The sequence below is a fragment of the Narcine bancroftii genome, chromosome 4 (genome assembly GCF_036971445.1).
Source record: "Narcine bancroftii isolate sNarBan1 chromosome 4, sNarBan1.hap1, whole genome shotgun sequence".
NCBI lineage: Eukaryota > Metazoa > Chordata > Chondrichthyes > Torpediniformes > Narcinidae > Narcine > Narcine bancroftii.
This window is the reverse complement of record NC_091472.1, coordinates 207,962,646-207,982,931: the sequence shown is the minus strand read 5'-3', so window position 1 is coordinate 207,982,931 and position 20,286 is coordinate 207,962,646. Positions and strand designations below refer to the sequence as shown.

General features: G+C 45.8%; 3 protein-coding genes across 3 annotated transcripts; all 3 read left to right on the top strand.

The window, feature by feature from the left end:
• Positions 1-6,897: 6,897 nt before the first annotated feature.
• On the top strand, positions 6,898-7,695 carry LOC138761519 (histone H1-like). The gene has a single exon (XM_069933787.1). The coding sequence runs from the start codon at positions 6,924-6,926 to the stop codon at positions 7,584-7,586; it is 663 nt and encodes a 220-aa protein (XP_069789888.1). The 5' UTR covers positions 6,898-6,923; the 3' UTR covers positions 7,587-7,695.
• Positions 7,696-7,801: 106 nt separating this feature from the next.
• Positions 7,802-9,043, top strand: LOC138761521 (histone H4-like). Its single transcript, XM_069933789.1, has one exon. The coding sequence runs from the start codon at positions 8,530-8,532 to the stop codon at positions 8,935-8,937; it is 408 nt and encodes a 135-aa protein (XP_069789890.1). The 5' UTR covers positions 7,802-8,529; the 3' UTR covers positions 8,938-9,043.
• A 137-nt stretch (positions 9,044-9,180) lies between these two features.
• On the top strand, positions 9,181-10,608 carry LOC138761520 (histone H3-like). The gene has a single exon (XM_069933788.1). The coding sequence runs from the start codon at positions 9,445-9,447 to the stop codon at positions 10,075-10,077; it is 633 nt and encodes a 210-aa protein (XP_069789889.1). The 5' UTR covers positions 9,181-9,444; the 3' UTR covers positions 10,078-10,608.
• The last annotated feature ends 9,678 nt before the right edge of the window (positions 10,609-20,286 follow it).

Below are 20,286 nucleotides of genomic sequence, written 5' to 3'. Positions count from 1 at the left end.
ACATTGTTCTGGAACTTCAATGTCAAGCAGACTTTGCATCATTTCCCCCTTCTTCCCGTTCCCATTCCTCTTGTCAGATATTCGTGTCTTAGGTGATTGTGGTCAATTTGATCGAACACATACATCTGGCAAAGAATTTGCAAAAATTAATGCATCATGATCATTCTCAAAAAATTGAGATTGATAATTCCCATAGAAGAGGTATGCTTCAGATAATATTCTTGATCAAGGCATTGAGACATCAGCCCAACCAACCAATGATTGTCGCACTTGATGCGGGAAAAGCAATTGATCATGTGGAATGGAATTTTTTTATTTAAAGTACAAGAATAATTTAATTTTGGACCACTTTTTACTGGTTGGGTTAAGGCATTATATAAAAGTCCAGTTGCCAAGGTGGTGGCGAATGGCCATACTTCTTTGTCATTTAAATTATTGAGATCAATAAATCAAAGTTGTCCATAGTCACCAGCCTTATTTGCATTGGTCATAGAACCATCAGCTCAAGTAATTAGACAAAATTAGAATATTAAAGGAATAAAAATTGCAGAAAATATATATAAGATTAATCTATTTACTACGTGTTGATATATTTAACACATCCAGAACAATCTTTGAAACATTTGCAAAAGTGTTTGGAGCTATATGGAGCATTGTCTGGGTATAAAGTAAACTGGGAAAAAAGTGAAATACCACTAGTTTCAGATGATGATTATACTGAGTGCAAACAGATTACAAAATTGTGATGGTCTAATAAAAGTAAGTATTTAGGGATAATTGTTGATGTAAAATATCAATCTTTATATAAATTAAATGATGTACCATTTTCAAAAAGATTAAAGTGGACTTGAATAAATGGAAAGATCTTCCTTTAACATTAATAGGTCAGGTGAATTGAATTAAGATGAATATCTTTCCATGTATTCAATAACTTTTTCAATCAATTCCATGTCCAAAGGTATTTTTCAGGATTGAATACTGTGGTGAGGAGGTTTTTGTGGAAAAGTAAATTAGCTAGAGTAGCATTGCAGAGATTGACTTGGAAATATGCTTTAGGGGGACTTCAACTGCCTCATTTTCAGAATTATTATGAGGCTGCACCATTAAAATTTGTTAATAAGATGTTAGATGTTACTCAACCTTTAGTTGGGCTAAAGTTGAATTGGCTTGTATTTCTGAGTTTCCGGTTCATCAATTTTGATGTAAGTGGAATTGTTGTTTGTTACATGGATATGAGCCTGGTGGGCAGCTCGCTTCTTTGCCAGCAGCTCCTGGATTTCCTGGCTGTTTTCGTCAAACCAGTCCTTGTTTTTCCTGGAGGAGAAGCCCAGTGCCTCTTCAGTGGATTGCAGTATGGTAGTCTTCAACTGATCCCAGAGGGTTTCAGGGGACGGGTCCGTGAGGCGGATTGCATCGTCGAGCTTTGCTTTGAGGTTTGCCTGGAAGTTTCTTCTCGCTTCGTCTGACTGCAGGTTTCCAACATTGAACCTCTTTCTGGGGGCTTTATTGTTCCTGGGCTTTGGTTTGAAGTGAAGGTTGAGCTTGCAGCGAACCAGTCGGTGGTCAGTGTGGCATTCCGCGCTAGGCATGACCCTGGTGTGGAGCACATCTCGTTTGTCACTTTCTCGCACCAGGATGTAGTCCAGGAGGTGCCAGTGTTTGGATCGGGGATGCATCCAGGTGGTCTTAAGGCTGTCCCTCTGCTGAAAAAGGGTGTTTGTAATGACAAGCCGCTGTTCTGCGCAGAGCTCCAACAGGAGGCGCCCATTGTCGTTGCACTTGCCAACGCCATGATTGCCCAGGATTCCTGGCCAGGTTTCTGAGTCCTGTCCAGAGAAGAAACAAGCCTAACGTCGCGCATGCAGCCATCTTCAGCGCAAACTCCGGGAGATCCAAAATGAGTGGTGGACTAGCCTCGCCAAACGAACCCAGCTCAGCGCGGACATTGGCGACTTCAGGGGTTTCTACGAGGCTCTAAAGGCTGTGTACGGCCCCTCACCCCAAGTCCAAAGACCGCTGCGCAGCTCAGACGGCAAAGTCCTCCTCAGCGACAAGATCTCCATCCTCAACCGATGGTCAGAACACTTCCAATCTCTTTTCAGTGCCAACCGCTCAGTCCAAGATTCCGCCCTGCTCCAGCTCCCTCAACAGCCCCTAAGGCTAGAGCTGGATGAGGTTCCCACCCTGGATGAGACATATAAGGCAATCGAACAACTGAAAAGTGGCAAAGCAGCAGGTATGGATGGAATCCCCCCAGAAGTCTGGAAGGCTGGCGGCAAAACTCTGCATGCCAAACTGCATGAGTTTTTCAAGCTTTGTTGGAACCAAGGTAAACTGCCTCAGGATCTTCGTGATGCCACCATCATCACCCTGTACAAAAACAAAGGCGAGAAATCAGACTGCTCAAACTACAGGGGAATCACGTTGCTCTCCATTGCAGGCAAAATCTTCGCTAGGATTCTACTAAATAGAATAATACCTAGTGTCGCCGAGAATATTCTCCCAGAATCACAGTGCGGCTTTCGCGCAAACAGAGGAACTACTGACATGGTCTTTGCCCTCAGACAGCTCCAAGAAAAATGCAGAGAACAAAACAAAGGACTCTACATCACCTTTGTTGACCTCACCAAAGCCTTCGACACCGTGAGCAGGAAAGGGCTTTGGCAAATACTAGAGCGCATCGGATGTCCCCCAAAGTTCCTCAACATGATTATCCAACTGCACGAAAACCAACAAGGTCGGGTCAGATACAGCAATGAGCTCTCTGAACCCTTCTCCATTAACAATGGCGTGAAGCAAGGCTGTGTTCTGGCACCAACCCTCTTTTCAATCTTCTTCAGCATGATGCTGAACCAAGCCATGAAAGACCCCAACAATGAAGACGCTGTTTACATCCGGTACCGCACGGATGGCAGTCTCTTCAATCTGAGGCGCCTGCAAGCTCACACCAAGACACAAGAGAAACTTGTCCGTGAACTACTCTTTGCAGACGATGCCGCTTTAGTTGCCCATTCAGAGCCAGCTCTTCAGCGCTTGACGTCCTGCTTTGCGGAAACTGCCAAAATGTTTGGCCTGGAAGTCAGCCTGAAGAAAACTGAGGTCCTCCATCAGCCAGCTCCCCACCATGATTACCAGCCCCCCCACATCTCCATCGGGCAAACAAAACTCAAAACGGTCAACCAGTTTACCTATCTCGGCTGCACCATTTCATCAGATGCAAGGATCGACAATGAGATAGACAACAGACTCGCCAAGGCAAATAGCGCCTTTGGAAGACTACACAAAAGAGTCTGGAAAAACAACCAACTGAAAAACCTCACAAAGATAAGCGTATACAGAGCCGTTGTCATACCCACACTCCTGTTCGGCTCCGAATCATGGGTCCTCTACCGGCACCACCTACGGCTCCTAGAACGCTTCCACCAGCGTTGTCTCCGCTCCATCCTCAACATCCATTGGAGCGCTTACATCCCTAACGTCGAAGTACTCGAGATGGCAGTGGTTGACAGCATCGAGTCCACGCTGCTGAAGATCCAGCTGCGCTGGATGGGTCACATCTCCAGAATGGAGGACCATCGCCTTCCCAAGATCGTGTTATATGGCGAGCTCTCCACTGGCCACCGTGACAGAGGTGCACCAAAGAAAAGGTACAAGGACTGCCTAAAGAAATCTCTTGGTGCCTGCCACATTGACCACCGCCAGTGGGCTGATATCGCCTCAAACCGTGCATCTTGGCGCCTCACATTTTGGCGGGCAGCAACCTCCTTTGAAGAAGACCGCAGAGCCTACCTCACTGACAAAAGGCAAAGGAGGAAAAACCCAACACCCAACCCCAACCCACCAATTTTCCCCTGCAACCGCTGCAATCGTGTCTGCCTGTCCCGCATCGGACTTGTCAGCCACAAACGAGCCTGCAGCTGACGTGGACTTTTTACCCCCTCTATAAATCTTCGTCCGCGAAGCCAAGCCAAAGAAAGACATGGATATAATATGCCAGTCTTAAAACATTTATTACCAACTTGGACTAAAAGAAATTCTGTTATAGGTTCTGGGGGTAAGATTGTGGCCCAAACGCCATTATATCAAAATAGAGTTATTCCTTTTTCGATGAATAATCTGTATTTAAAGATTTGGGATTCTAAAGGTATAAAGGTGATCGATGATTGTTTTGAAGATGGACAGTTTCTTTCTTTTAAAGGACTTAGGGAAAAATTTGGGATACCACTTAATTCTTTATTTGTATATAATCAAGTGCATGCTTTGGTGATAGATAATTTTGGAAGAGACATGATGCTACCTAAATTAACTAAGTTTGAGCTTTTGAGTTTAGATACATTAAAAAAGGGATTTATTTCAGATATGTATGCTTTGTTACAAGATAAGATTAATAAACCAGATTAAAGTAAATCCAGAATTAAAAGAGAAGAAGATTTATTTTTTGATATATCTCAGGAGAAATGGGAAGCTATGTGTCAAGATAGCATGACTAAATTTCTTAATGTAAGATATAGTTTAGTTAACTAAAATATTTTATGTGAGAGATGAGTAAAACTGATATAAAAATATGAAGATGAGGAAACTAGTATAGATATATGTGTAATAAATAAAGCCAGTATGAATAGGATAAGGATAGATAATAGGAAGTAATGTTAGTTTGGATAAGATAAGGGTCTTCTTGCCTTAGACAAGGTTGTAGCCCTGAGAGTCGGGAAGGTGTGAATTAGAACAAAGGCAGGTTTGTGAATAAGGACAATAAGGACAATGACATGATGAGACACCGACAGGATACCCCCTGGTCCTCCAAGTTCACAGAAACAGCACGTAGGCAGACAGGATTGCCTAATGCCAAACTCATCCAGGAGGCAGAAAAATGTAAGGGGGAGGGTATTCCTATACTGAAATCAACTGTATAAAAGTTGGGTGAGCCCCAGTGTATGTGTGTATTCCCAGGGTAAGGGGAAGCACCCAACTTTGCATTGTTGTATAATAAATGTTCTTTGTTCTCAATTTTTGTCTCGAGCAATTTCTGTGAAGGTAATTCTGTTTCTAACAAATAGGGGCTCGTCCGGGATCCCACTCCCTCCACTGACAGAGTGCCCGACGACGGGGGTAGGTGCACCCCGGCTGATTCAGCTGGACTCACGGACAGCGGGTGACTGGTCAGTGGATGAAGCGAGTGATATCCGAAAAGAGGCATTGAGAACAAACAACGAAAGGATGTTTAGGAAGCACGCTAGAACTAGATACTGGATCTCGATAAGAGAAATTTTACTTACCTGTTAGTATGGGAGGTGTGAGTAGTAAGGAAGAGATTCCGAAGGAAGGATGGGAAGATCAGATAACCAAGAAAAGTCCGTTAGGATTGATGTTATCTGATTGGGGTGCGGGGAGAACCCGTGGGAAAGACAAACTGACCATGGTCAGGTATTGCTGTTTGGAATGGGTTAAAAGTCCGATAAAAGGGAGTTCAGTATATTGGCCAAAGCTCGGATCCGAGGATGACTGGATGTGTCAGGCATTGAACATCTGGCTAGTACAGAGGTGCATAATTTCAAGAGAGAATGCCCAATAAACAGAAAGGAAAGGCTAAGATTTTGATGCAGGCAGTCAAGGAAGTCGTGGAGGGACAGCAAGGAAAGGGTAGGGGCTGTGTGCCAGCTCCTGGACATTGGGAGGAGCTCCGGGAGTGGGTGAGTAGAGACCAGAGCAGGGGCAAGGGTAGAGGGGAATTCTGGGGACGATGTCTGTTCCCGGGACGTGGTGGTAATCCCAGTAGGAATTGGGAAACAGGAGCATTAGTTTGCTACCATTGTAAAAGGAGGGACATTTTAAGAGAGAATGCCTAATGCAAGCCAGGGAGACGCGACCTTACGCACTGATGAGTTGGAATATAGGGGTTAATTAATCATAGAAAATATGTAGAATATATGCTTATGTACTATTCAGTTTGTACACATGAATCTAGTAGTATGTCACTTCACTTTGGCTTGGCTTCGCGGACGAAGATTTATGGAGGGGGTAAAATGTCCACGTCAGCTGCAGGCTCGTTTGTGGCTGACAAGTCCGATGCGGGCCGAGTGTCATGAGTGGTATGTGAGGGATCAGTAAATTAAAGTGACTTGGTTATATTTCAGTTGGACGGGGCCTTGGTGTACGGAGTAATTACCTGTTTTATGAGAAAATTATTTAAGAAAGAGATGAGGCGGATCAGAATCTAGGGTTGAGAGACCGCGAGGGGCGCCGGCCCCGGAGAGTTATTATAGACAGAATTGAGAAACGACAAGTCACTCCGAGAATCCGCAGCACATGTGGAGCAGAGGGGTAAACCTGTCCTGGAGTCTGCAGTGGTTAATGTTTGGTGTTGTGAATGTGCAGATGGGAATATGGTGTCAGGGAGAGTGTGTTCAAGGGGCGGTGCCTTAGACCAAAGTCGGTGTGTTTGTGGGTCCGAACTCATCGCCCGAATTGTCATCCCCTCCTGTGGACAACGAAAAAAAATTTCCGTCACGGGATAGCGCCGCCCCCCGCCTCTGTCCTGAAGAGGGAATGGACCACAAAGTTTTCTTTGGTTTTAATTTTTCCGTCGAAAAGCAGCGAACATGTTCAATGAATGCGATCAGTGCAGCAATGAAGCGGATTTAAATGGCGAGCGCTTCCTTTGAATCGGATCTCACTGCGTTTCCAGCAAAGATGCCGGCCTCGGAGACGGACAGGGGTCTGTCTGGGGCTCCTGTGTTTCCGACTTTCATAAGATTCGGAGAAATTTGGAAGTGGAAGAAACACAGACGGTGGAGGGGCCGGGAGCTGACAGCGAGATGTCTCCACCCCGTCCGCTCACTGCCTTTAAGTTGCTCTGTGCCGCCGCCTCTCGCTTCATTTCTCACTCGGTTTTTAGCAGTAGAGATTGTTGAAGACTGACCGACATGACGGAGACCGCAGCCGCCGAGGCAGCTCCTCCTGCCGCCCCCGCCGCCCAAACTAAGGCTCCCAAGAAGAAGAAGGTGAACGCTCGCTCCATCACAGGTGGTCCCAAGCTGGGCGATCAGATCATCAAGACTGTGGCGGATTGCCGTGATCGGAAAGGGATGTCCGTAATTGCCATGAAGAAGGCTCTGTTCGCCCATGGAGTCGATGTGAAGCAATTGGACAAGCGCATCAAGATGAGCATCAAGATGAAATTGAAGAGTGGCGCCCTGGTTCAGGACAGTCATGCGGGTTTGGCGGGCCGCTTTAAGGTCCCGAAGAAAGAAGGAACCGTGAAACTGGCAAAGAAAGCGAAGAAATCAGCGGCCACGGTATCGAAGCAAAGGAAGACCGTGATGAAGAGATCTTCACCCAAAAAAGCAGTGAGCAAGAAATCTGTCTCGAAGAAATCAACGCCCAAGAAGTTTTCCGCCAAGAAACAAGGGGCTAAGGCAGCAGCGACTAAAAGGACGGCGCCCAAGAAGGCGGCTCTGAAGAAACCAGCGGCCAAGAAGGCGGCTCCGAAGAAGCCAGCGGCCAAGAAGGCCTCAGTTACCAAAGGAAAGGCGACCAAAAAAGTTGCCCAGCGGAAATCAAAACCCAAAACAACGGCCAAGAAGTGAATTGAAAAGCTCAACTTGTAAAGTACTGACCCAAACGGTTCTTCTCAGAGCCACCTACATTTCAGTGAAGCGCTGAACCCAATCATGTATTTCTTAAAATGAGAACGAACTCGCATTGAGGAGCGTGGTGGGGGGGGGGGGGGGAATCATTTCCTTTAAACTCCGCGATCCTCAGTAAATTCGCTGTAGCCGCCATGTCTCGGGCAGATTCCGGGGGAAGAGAGTCAATGAGAGGGGGACACGCGTGGAGATTCCCCGCTGCCCAACACAGGGAGGTTCCCCACAGTGGCCAGGTTAAGGCGGTAGACTGCGGACTTATCGGGCAGGTGAGGTGTGGGGAGAGGAGGCAGGCGTCGGGGGTAAAACGTCCGGAGTCCGGGACTCGGGGACGTGCATTGAAGATTCGGGGAGGAGATTGAGAAGCCAGATGAGGAGAAGGAGGAACTCTCTCCCAGAGATGAGTGAATCCGTGGAAATCTCTTCCCGGTGAAGCAGTAGAGGCAACCTCCTTCAATCTGTTTGAGACACGGGCAAATAGATTTTATTAATAAGGGAGGGGGGGGGGTGGTTGTGGTGAACAGGAGGGTGAATGGAGTTGAGGCCACGGCCAGGTTAGCTCTGATCTCATTGGACGGCGGTGGGGCAGCATCGACGGGGCGGATGGCCACTTCTGCTCCTCAGTCCCATGAAATAAAGAGCGTGTCTGCTGCGCCCATACCCTGTTTCGGTTCTGCTGCCGATAAACGGTAGGCAATTGGCGGCTGCACGACCCGGGGAGGAGCTGGAAGATGAGAGGCCGCTCTCCGCTCTGCCGTCACTCTGGCCCCGTCTCGTCCCCTCCCCTTCACTCTGCACGTTTCTCGGGCAGGTCGGGGCGCTGTGTCGAAGAGCAGACAGCAGCAGTGGCTCTGTCACTGAGTAGCGACTTGAGTGAAGCGGCATCATGTCTGGCAGAGGGTCTGGAGCCAAGCGGCACCGTAAAGTGTTCTGTGATAACATCACCCAGCTCGCCATCCGCCGCCTGGTCAAGCGGATATCGGGGCTCATCTACGATGAGACCCGCTGGGTGCTGAAGGTTTTCCTGGAGAATGTGATCAGGGATGGGGTCACCTACACCGAGCACGCCAAGCGCAAGACGGTCACCGCCATGTTATGTGGTGTACGGTCTGAAACGCCAGGACCGCACTCACTATGGCTTCGGCGGCTGAAGAACTCCGTGCATTCTCCCCGCAAGCAAACAAAGGCTCTTGTAAGAGCCGCCCATCGCCTCACAGAGGGAGCTGTGACCCGGCAGCGGAACGAGCTTGGCAATTGTGCCCACACCATCCGATCAACAGCTGATCAGAGATGACCGATGAGGAAAGGGGAGGTTCGGCCAACATTCATCGGAAATTCAAGAAAGGACTGATCGACAGCCCAAGGCGTTCCTCCAAACCATTCCTCCGCCTTCTTCCCCGCATAACACGTTATTAATGAACGGACACGAAAACCGGCTGGAAACTTCCCAATGGGCAACAGCCGCTTCTCCCCAGTATCCGGCACAGCTGAACACCCCCCCCCCCCCCCCCCCCTCAGCTCCAGCTGCGGTTTAGTCAGTCCGCACCACTCGTCACACACAGTCGGTTGGGGAGCAGATCCAGTCATCATCCAAAGGGAATCGACAAAAACCATCAAAGTCAGGGTTCATTAATTGATCAGGAGGCTTTCCCTCATTTCAGGGGGAAGAATTTCTTGGTTAACTCCCCGACTCCACGATTTCGGGGCCAGTTCGGAAATTGGCGGGGGATTTGAAACGAAACTGCAGCCAATCACACGGTATCGAAGAGCCTGTGCGCTCTCTCTCTCTCTCTCTGATTGGATGAATCCGAACTCCAGACTAACATTCACCTACTCCTGCTACAGATGTGAAACGGCCCCGGCTTTCATGAGATGGCAGGTCGAATCGCAGACCTGGAACGAGATGATTGGCATGTCAATGTCAGCCAGTCAAAGCCCTGGGGCGGATGCAGACCCACTGTATATAAGCTGTCGCCAGAGCCGGTTTCCTCATTGTGCTCTTTGTGTGCATGTCGAATTGAGAATGGCCCGGACGAAGCAGACAGCGCGCAAATCGACCGGAGGGAAAGCTCCTCGCAAACAGTTGGCCACCAAAGCGGCGCGGAAGAGCGCTCCCGCCACGGGCGGAGTGAAGAAGCCCCATCGCTACAGACCCGGCACCGTGGCTCTGAGGGAGATCCGGCGCTACCAGAAATCCACCGAGCTGCTCATCCGCAAGCTGCCCTTCCAGCGCCTGGTGCGGGAGATCGCCCAGGACTTCAAGACGGACCTGCGCTTCCAGAGCTCGGCCGTCATGGCCCTGCAGGAGGCCAGCGAGGCTTACCTGGTGGGGCTCTTCGAGGACACCAACCTGTGCGCCATCCACGCCAAGCGCGTCACCATCATGCCCAAGGACATCCAACTGGCCCGTCGCATCCGCGGGGAGCGCGCCTGAACCCGGCCTCGACACCAACAACCACCAACGGCTCTTTTAAGAGCCACTAGCCCGCTAGACGGAAGTGCTGTGCCTACTCTTCCTCGATGATGACTCTTTGCTGCAGGGGGAAAGGAGACGAGGTGTCTGACCCTCTCACTTCGGTGTTTCACTCCCTTTACTTGTACCGTCACATTTCTCCCTTCCCCGTTCGGATTTGATACCCCAGTTCTGTCCTCTCCCAACCCCCATCTCTGAACTTCCTCATCTCACACAGAAGAGAACTCCTTTATTTGCTGCTTCTTCTTTAATGCCCGAATGAACACAACGACTTGCTTCAAGCTATTCTGTGATCTCGTTTTGTTTTCTGTTCACTCTTTCACTCAATGGTGATATTTGCTCATTTTCCACATTCTCTGTTCCGTTTATCATAATGTTCATCAACCCCAACAGCTCAGACACTTTTAAAGAAATAGACAGAAGAGCCTGGAGCAGATTAACAACCGAAATCCTGTTGGTTTAAAATTCATAAATAAAATCTGTTTAAGGTGAGTGGAGAGGTCAGAGTTGAGTATTTTACTCAAGAGTGGTGTGTGTTGGCTGGATCAGTGAGGATATTCAAAAGACTCTTTGATCCAAGGGTGGTGGGAGTGAAGTCGGGAGAAAAATAAATTGTGGATTAGGTTAATCTTCGTTGGCGCAACCTCGTGGCCCAAGGGTCTGTGCTGTGCTGTCATTCTCTGATCTTGTATGACAGATGCATTAACACATCCAAAAATGACTCACTAAACTGGCCATATTTTACTTGGAGAGAAAGCAAATCATTAATAGTGGGTGAAATTGGACTTTGACTGGGTTACAAATAAGGTGAGAACAAACCAAGGGCTGACTGATTGTACAGTCCACTTTTTTAACCTTCCTGAACATTGGTTGAAAATAAGATTGTCAAAGGGACCGTCAATGTGCTCATATTTGTTCTGTGCTGCTGACCAAAGCATTTGGACTAAAATCTCCAAAATGCTCAAAACTATTGGCAATATATATTGCACTCTTTTTATTAGTAACTCCTATGACTTGCATGATGTATGATTTGGGTACAAACTCACAGTGAGAGCTCGCCATTTCTTTACCTCTTCTTGTCAAGAGCATCCAAACACCTTTGTGTGGCTTCAACATAATGATGGACAAGTGTGGTCTTTCTTCCAATAATATTGTCCCTTAATTTTTTGAACATTTCTGCACACTTTAAGAAATTAATCAGAACTATTGTCTATCAATTGAAGTTTAAACTAAGATTTAACAAAGTAAAGCAAGAAAGTCTGCAAAGGTTGATGTCAAGTGCACTGTTTTGGGCTTGGGCCTTCGTCAAGGTGGGGAGAAGAGTGGGGAATAAGAGAAGATGGAGGAATTGTCAGGGAAGGATAGAAAATATTAGAATGTTTGCTCAATAAGGAGGTGGGAGATGGAGGAAAGGTGACAGGGAGGGGAAAGAGAGAGGCCCAAGGGAGGAAACTGGAGGTGTCCATGTTAATGTGCTCTGGTAGGTGAGTGCGCAGAGGGATCATCTCATTTACAAGTGACTTTTATAGTACATGAGGTCATAAACTGACATCATGGAATAGGTTGTCACTGGTGTGAGCACAGGCAAGGTGCTCAGGAAAGCATCTCCCAATCTACGACCTGTCTCTGATCCAGAGAAGGACGCAATGGGAGCACCGGATGCAGTTGATGACCCCTTCAGATTCACAATTGAAAAGATGCAAGCTCAGAATTGAGGCCAGTCCACTGCAGACAGCGGTGGAGTATTATTACTGGTGGTTTGAAGACTGAGAAACCAGTGATTATGGCCCAACATGTTTGTGATGACTATCTACACCAAATCCACCAGCCCACATTAATTCCAACTCTCTCGATGTCCTGTTCATTCAAGTAATTCTGCAGATTCCTCTGAAATGTTGTTACTGTTCTTGTATCGACCACATCCTCTGGTGGCTCATTCAAGACACCAATTACGTTGCATTTGAAATTTTTATCTTCAGCTCACTTTAAATCCCCTCTCTCTAACCTGCAACCCATTCACCTCAGTCTCACACACACCCCCATGGGAAACAGACTCTGTTCCTCTTCTGCATCCACTCCCATCACTCTGAGAAACGAGAAAACATCTTCCACTTTCTCCTTGGATCTCCTCTAATCCAGGTAAACACACATATAAATGCAGGAGGAATTCGGCTGATCTCACAGCATCAGGATTGTGTTGGATTTGGTATTTTTAAGGCAATTTGTCAGATATTTTTTCTTTGGGGAGCTTTTCAAATGTCGAGGCCTTGTGGAGATGTGGGTATTTTCCCCGGTGAATTTTTGCTTTCTGTTCATGGGTGAATGAGCCGCCTGTCTGTTCAGGCTTTTTCTATGTAACCAATGAGATGAAACCCTGCTCCACCAATCACAAACATGCCTCAGCATTCCCGCAGAACCAATAAGAGGGGCCAATGTCAGCATTTCTTCATTCCTTTGTGTAAATTGCCCAACAAGGGCCAACAGAGACAAATTTTAGGAACCACATCAGAAGGGCAGAACATTCTGCTCTTCAGACACAGGCTTTAGGGTGCAGAATCAGTAGTGACAAATACACTGAGTGCAAATGCCCTGGACTCACGTAGCCAATGGTTGCCCTTCCACAGATACTGTGAGTGGCTCTAAAAAGAGGCTTTGGGTCATCAGATCGATGATTCTGCGATTCACTTGCTCTTGGCATTACTGTCTCCGCTGGTTTTCTTGGGCAGCTCCCTGCCCTGAGTGATGCTCACCCTTCCAAGCACCTTGTTGAGCTCCTCGTCGTGGCAGATGGCACGAGGATGATATGGGTCATTTTGTTGTCCAGGGCCACGTTAGAATTTGCTTTTCATCTTCATGACATTTTAATTTCTATTTCTCAGTGTCTGTCTCTGCTCGACACAACTGGGAAGCTGCTGCAAGTAAGACTTTCATTACATCTCTCCCTTATCCTTTTGAATCTGACAATAAACTCTCAGTCATTCATGACTTCATTCAGTCACTGATGTTAGACTCACTGGTATGTAATTAGCTGGTTTATCCTTGAATGAAGGGACTGCAGTTGCTGTCCTCCAGTCATGTTGGCACAACACCTCACCTGTGGCCAATGTTGGTACCCCACCACTCTCCTCTCTTACCCCACCAGTACCCTGGAATACACCTCGTTGGGACATGGGGATTTGTCCATCATTCAGCTGTGATCACAGAGTTCCTACTTAATTTAAATATGGTTTGGAGCTTCACTCTCTCCCACCCAGAAATCTCTTATTACAATGCCTCAATGAATACTGATGAGAAATATTTGTTTTGGGCCTCACCCACGTCCTTTGGCTCCACATGCACTTCACTCCTTTAGTTCCTAATCTTATCCTGGTTATCCTCTTGTGCTCAATATTGGTGTAAAAAAACTTGGGACTTTCTTCCCTTTGTCCTCCAGAGATCTCTCTGCTGCTTCGTTTCTTAAGTTGTCTTCAAAGATAGTAACTCCTGATGGTTGTTGTGGTGAATTATTTAATTTCCTCACCACTGACTGTAGCTTCCCAAGTGCCAGAGGCTGAGATATGGGTGGATTTGCATCGTTGGTGCAGGGTGGGGAGCTTCTTTAAATTGTTGATACTCTGTCCAGAGATAATGCAGACATCCTTGAATTGGGAAAAGAGCCATTTTCCCATGGGAATGCATATTTGCACCACTTAACTTACTCTGTACTTTTTACAGTAATCTTGAACACGGGTAAAGTATTAAAAGATCAAGTCTGACAATATTGGGCAGGAACTGTGATTGTAGGTCTGGAGCTGTTATTGCAGATGTTAACATCTGACATGGGGAGTTGGCTAAAGTCCACCTGGTTAGAATTCAGGATCCTTAGCTTCTTGTGAGGAATAAAAACAGGGATGGCAAGATTCAGGAACTTTGGATGATGAGAGTTTGCAAATGGACTTGAAAAGGGATGAGGCAGTACATGCAAGATTCTGGAAGATATGTCTGTGTCCCTAATGACAGAAACCCCACAACGACTCACTCTCTGTAAAAACTTACCCCTGATGTCTACCCTAAACTTTCCTCCCCTCACTTTGTACATACTTTATGTCCTCTGTTGTTAACTATTTGTTCCCTGGGAAACAGGTGCTGACTGTCCACCCTATCTATGCTTCTCATTTTCTTGTAGACCTCTATTTAGTCTCCCATCATCCTTCTATGCTCCAAAGAGAAAAGTCCCAGCTCTACTAACTTTGGCTCATAAGAGTTATTTTCCAATCAAGGTAACAACCTGGTAAATCTCCTCTGCACCTCTTCATAGCTTCCATATCCTTCTATAATGAGATGACAAGAACTGGACACAATATTCCAAATGTGGTCTCACAAGAGACTTATAAAGCTGCAACATGACTTCTCTACTCTTACACACAATACCCCTATTAATGAAGCCAGAATCATATATAAAAACAAATACATTCACCTAAATAAAGTGCATCTCTTTTTTTTTCTTTGGCTTGGCTTCGCGGACGAAGATTTATGGAGGGGGTAAAAAGTCCACGTCAGCTGCAGGCTCGTTTGTGGCTGACCAGTCCGATGCGGGACAGGCAGACACGATTGCAGCGGTTGCAAGGGAAAATTGGTTGGTTGGGGTTGGGTGTTGGGTTTTTCCTCCTTTGCCTTTTGTCAGTGAGGTGGGCTCTGCGGTCTTCTTCAAAGGAGGCTGCTGCCCGCCAAACTGTGAGGCGCCAAGATGCACGGTTTGAGGCGTTATCAGCCCACTGGCGGTGGTCAATGTGGCAGGCACCAAGAGATTTCTTTAGGCAGTCCTTGTACCTTTTCTTTGGTGCACCTCTGTCACGGTGGCCAGTGGAGAGCTCGCCATATAATACGATCTTGGGAAGGCGATGGTCCTCCATTCTGGAGACGTGACCCATCCAGCGCAGCTGGATCTTCAGCAGCGTGGACTCGATGCTGTCGACCTCTGCCATCTCGAGTACCTCGACGTTAGGGGTGTGAGCGCTCCAATGGATGTTGAGGATGGAGCGGAGACAACGCTGGTGGAAGCGTTCTAGGAGCCGTAGGTGGTGCCGGTAGAGGACCCATGATTCGGAGCCGAACAGGAGTGTGGGTATGACAACGGCTCTGTATACGCTTATCTTTGTGAGGTTTTTCAGTTGGTTGTTTTTCCAGACTCTTTTGTGTAGTCTTCCAAAGGCGCTATTTGCCTTGGCGAGTCTGTTGTCTATCTCATTGTCGATCCTTGCATCTGATGAAATGGTGCAGCCGAGATAGGTAAACTGGTTGACCGTTTTGAGTTTTGTGTGCCCGATGGAGATGTGGGGGGGCTGGTAGTCATGGTGGGGAGCTGGCTGATGGAGGACCTCAGTTTTCTTCAGGCTGACTTCCAGGCCAAACATTTTGGCAGTTTCCGCAAAGCAGGACGTCAAGCGCTGAAGAGCTGGCTCTGAGAGTTTTATCGAGCTGCAACATGGTCTTTAAATCAATACCCAGACCATTGAAACTCAGCACACCATACCTTCTTAACCACCCTCACTCACACAACAACCGTGAGGAATCTATAGACCTGGACTCCAGGATCCCTCTGTTCCTCCACAAAAATCCTGCCATTAACCACATACTCTGATTTCAAGTTCAAACTTCCAAAGTGCATCATTTCACATTTATCTTGACTCAACTCCCTCTGCCACTTCTCTGCCCAAACTGCACCTTGTCCATTTACAGTAGTAACCTATGGCAACTGTCTACACTATGCACAACAGCTCCAACCTTCATGTCAACTGAAAACGTACTGACACACCTTTCAGGTTCTTCAACCAAGACATTGATACTGTAAAAATCACAAAGACCAAAATTCCCAGCACAGATCCCTGCAGAACACCACTGGTCACTGACGTGTAGGCAGAAAACATTCCACCCATTATTATTCTGTTTTCTGCAGTCAAGACAATTGCAAATCCAAGCAGGCAAGGTTTCTTGCACAGTATGTCCTCCATTCACATTGGCACGTGACCCTGTCAAATGCCTCACTAAATTCCAGACATATCACATCCACTACCTTGCCTTCATTAATTTCTTTTCTTACCTTCTTTCCCTCATTGAAGAGCTGGCTCTGCCCATTCAGAAAGTGCATCTACAGAAATGTAAAAAGAATGGATGTCTAGCCTTACCAAACTTTAGGTCTGATTATGGGCAATCAATGTACAAAATCTTACACTTGGGTCATATTATATTCACCATGAAGACTGTGCAATTTGCCTCTCTTTGGAATCCAATTGTCACAAAATTTTCCATTATTTCTCTTGGATCTTCCCTTCCTATACTTTTTAATAAAATAACTGACAACCAGGAGGTTAAACGTACTTTGAGGATCTGGATACAATTTAGAAAACATTTTGGTTCACTGAGATTTTTTCCTAATTATTTATTTAAACTTTCCATACAATAGGGCCCACATGTCTAAACACTATCTTGCTTAAATGCAGATGCATTATAGTAGATGCAACAATGGAGATGCTTCACTAATTCATATGTTTTGGACATGTCAGTGTCTTGGGACACACTGGAATGAAGGATTTCAACATTTTCCGTATTTTTAGTTATTTTTAAGCCTAATCATTTAACTGCCTTCTTTAGAATTGTTGGACGGACGGGCATAACTTTAACGGCATCTGACTTGCATGTATTAGCCTTTAATTATCTTATGGCTCGGCGGGCAGTGTTGCTCAAATGGAAGGACATTGTTTCACCTACTCATGCTCAATGGCTACGCAACATTATGTCACATTTAAATACAGAGAAGATTAGATGCTCTGATGTGCCATCCTGCCACAGAAAAAGCCAACGTTCTGTATGTGTCCCAAATTCACTGATTTCTGGTTTAGATCAGGAATGGTTGTGGAGAGGTTGAAAAGAGGGGGAAGATCGTGCACTCTGAGGGAAAGAAGGTAAGAAAAGAAATTAATGAAGGCAAGGTAGTGGATGTGATATGTCTGGAATTTAGTGAGGCATTTGACAGGGTCACGTGCCAATGTGAATGGAGGACATACTGTGCAAGAAACCTTGCCTGCTTGGATTTGCAATTGTCTTGACTGCAGAAAACAGAATAATAATGGGTGGAATGTTTTCTGCCTACACGTCAGTGACCAGTGGTGTTCTGCAGGGATCTGTGCTGGGAATTTTGGTCTTTGTGATTTTTACAGTATCAATGTCTTGGTTGAAGAACCTGAAAGGTGTGTCAGTACGTTTTCAGTTGACATGAAGGTTGGAGCTGTTGTGCATAGTGTAGACAGTTGCCATAGGTTACTACTGTAAATGGACAAGGTGCAGTTTGGGCAGAGAAGTGGCAGAGGGAGTTGAGTCAAGATAAATGTGAAATGATGCACTTTGGAAGTTTGAACTTGAAATCAGAGTATGTGGTTAATGGCAGGATTTTTGTGGAGGAACAGAGGGATCCTGGAGTCCAGGTCTATAGATTCCTCACGGTTGTTGTGTGAGTGAGGGTGGTTAAGAAGGTATGGTGTGCTGAGTTTCAATGGTCTGGGTATTGATTTAAAGACCATGTTGCAGCTCGATAAAACTCTCATTGGACCACACATGGAGTATTGAATTCAATTCTGGTCGCCATATTACAAGAAGATGCAGACGCTATAGAGAGGGTGCACAGAAAATTTAGCAGAACATTGCCTTGATTGTAGAATGTGTCAGATGAAGCAAGGTTGACAGAACTAGGACATTTTGCCCTTGGAGCAATGTGACTTGAAAGACACACGAGCTGATGAGGGGCATATTAAAATTTAGACAAACTAAAAGTTAACAGAGTTCTTTTGGCAACAAGCCAATGCTGCCCAATTATACGCGTACGTTTTGAAAGGTTGGAGGAAAGCGGAGCAACTGGAGGAAACCCACGCTGATATGGGAAGAACTTACAAACACCTTATAGACAGCACTGGATTCATTCCCGGGTTGCTTGTGTTGAAACAGTGTTGTGTTTACTGCTCCATTGCATGGATAGGGAGTACCCACAACACCCTTTTAACGGGTAAAAATTCCAGATACCAGTGGACATCTGTTTATGTGAGTGAAGGAATGTTTCAGGGAGATGTCTGAGGAAAGATTTTTTTTTAATACAGAGATCGCTGGGTCACTGGAATGCATTGTCAGAGGTTGTGTGTAGGCTGATACACTGGGGACATTTAAAAGATGGGCACATGGAAGTAAGAAAAACAGAGGTTTATGGGTGTGGTGGGGAAGGATTAGATTGTTCAGGTGTACTTTCACAGAAGTCGGCACAACATTGTGTGCTGTAATGTTCTATGATCAAACTTCTTTACTTGGGTGGGGAATTTTGCTTCACTGGACCATAAAGGGAATGGGCCAAGAGAATTAGGAACTAGGCATGGGAGGGTGAGGCTGTCCCAGGACAAGTGGTGATCTCTGATAAAACCCACACTGGACAACAATGCATTAAACTGCAAGGATCCAGACCCCCAACAACCACTATGCTGGTGGTGAGTTATACTGTTAGCCGGCCCCACCCCCATCTACCCTCTATAACTCTGGTTTCCCACCTAAACCCTGAGCCCCTCTGAAGAGCACTGTAAGACCCTACCCTTAGTTATAAGCTAATAAAAGCATATGTTGCGAGACCTTTTATTCATGCTACAATTAGCTTATTCCCTAAATGATGGATGACCTACTTAAGCCAGATTTGCTGCTGTTAGACCGTATGACCCCCGACACGGCTGAGCAGTTCATTTACTGGCTAGACTGCTTCCAGGCATACCTTATCGTGACCAGAGACGTCTTCCACACCAATGAACTCAGGAGGTCCACACTCATTTCCAGGGTAGGAACGAAAGGGTATGCATTCGTCAGGGACTGCACTACATATGATGCTGCCATCGAGGTGTTGAAGGCTTAGTTCCTGAAATCGCAGAACGAGGTCCTAATGAGGCACCGACTTGCTCTACGTCACCAGCGCCCAGGAGAGACAATTGATGACTACCTGCCTGATCTGTGGATGCTTGTCAAAAAGTGCAGGTATCAAATGGCTATGGTGAGGATGAACAGATCCGGGACACTATAGTCACGGGGATCCGCTCAAGGTACATGAGGCAGCAACTGCTCGAGTCAGGTAAGAATTGGTTCAGTCATCTGGGCAGGCAGGGAGAAATAAGAGAGGAAGGAGGATTGGATTTTCCAAAGTGCATTTATTTTAAAGTCATAAAGTTGGAGAGCATGTGAAAATTTTCACCAGGATGTCACTGGGAAGGTTTTAGTTGCAATAAAATTTGCAAGCATGTCTCTCTCTGAAGTATTGGAGGTTTTTTTAATTTTTTTAAATTTTTCACACTATAAACCATACTGACCAAAATGCATACAGACATTTTTTCTCTTGAATATATAGTGTCATTTTCTCCCCTTTTTCCCCCTCCCTTCCCTCCCTCTCTCACCCTCCCTTCCCATTTATTTAAAGTTCAATCTATAAGATACATTAAACCCGTTAAACAATGTCGTCACTTAATAAAAATAAACGGAAATTTTTGTCTTTTACTTTTATATACTGAGTTAGTTCATTTCGTTGTCTTCTCCTTCTGTCATTTTAGGTGGTGGAGGTCCACGGTAGGATTTGTCTATTGTATTTCATGTATGGTTCCCATATTTGTTCGAATATTGTTATTTTTTAAATTATATGTTATTTTTTCAAATGGAATACATTTATTTATTTCTATGTACCATTGTTGTATTCTCAAATTGTCTTCTAATTTCCAGGTTGACATAATACATTTTTTTGCTACAGCTAAGGCTATCATAATAAATCTTTTTTGTGCTCCATCCAAATCAAGTCCAAATTCTTTATTTCTTACATTACTTAGAAGGAAGATCTCTGGGTTTTTTGGTATATTGCTTTTTGTGATTTTATTTAATATCTGGTTTAGATCTTCCCAAAATTTTTTCACTTTCTCACATGTCCAAATTGCATGTATTGTTGTTCCTGTTTCCTTTTTACAGCGAAAACATCTGTCTGATACTGTTGGGTCCCATTTATTTAACTTTTGGGGTGTGATGTATAGCCTGTGTAACCAATTATATTGTATCATGCGTAACCTCGTGTTTATTGTATTTCTCATAGTTCTGGAGCATAGCTTTTCCCATGTTTCATTCTTTATCTTT

Excerpts from the sequence above, each read along its gene's own strand:
- LOC138761521 (XM_069933789.1), top strand. The coding sequence starts at position 8,530 with ATGTCTGGCAGAGGGTCTGGAGCCAAGCGGCACCGTAAAGTGTTCTGT.
- LOC138761520 (XM_069933788.1), top strand. The coding sequence starts at position 9,445 with ATGAATCCGAACTCCAGACTAACATTCACCTACTCCTGCTACAGATGT.
- LOC138761519 (XM_069933787.1), top strand. The coding sequence starts at position 6,924 with ATGACGGAGACCGCAGCCGCCGAGGCAGCTCCTCCTGCCGCCCCCGCC.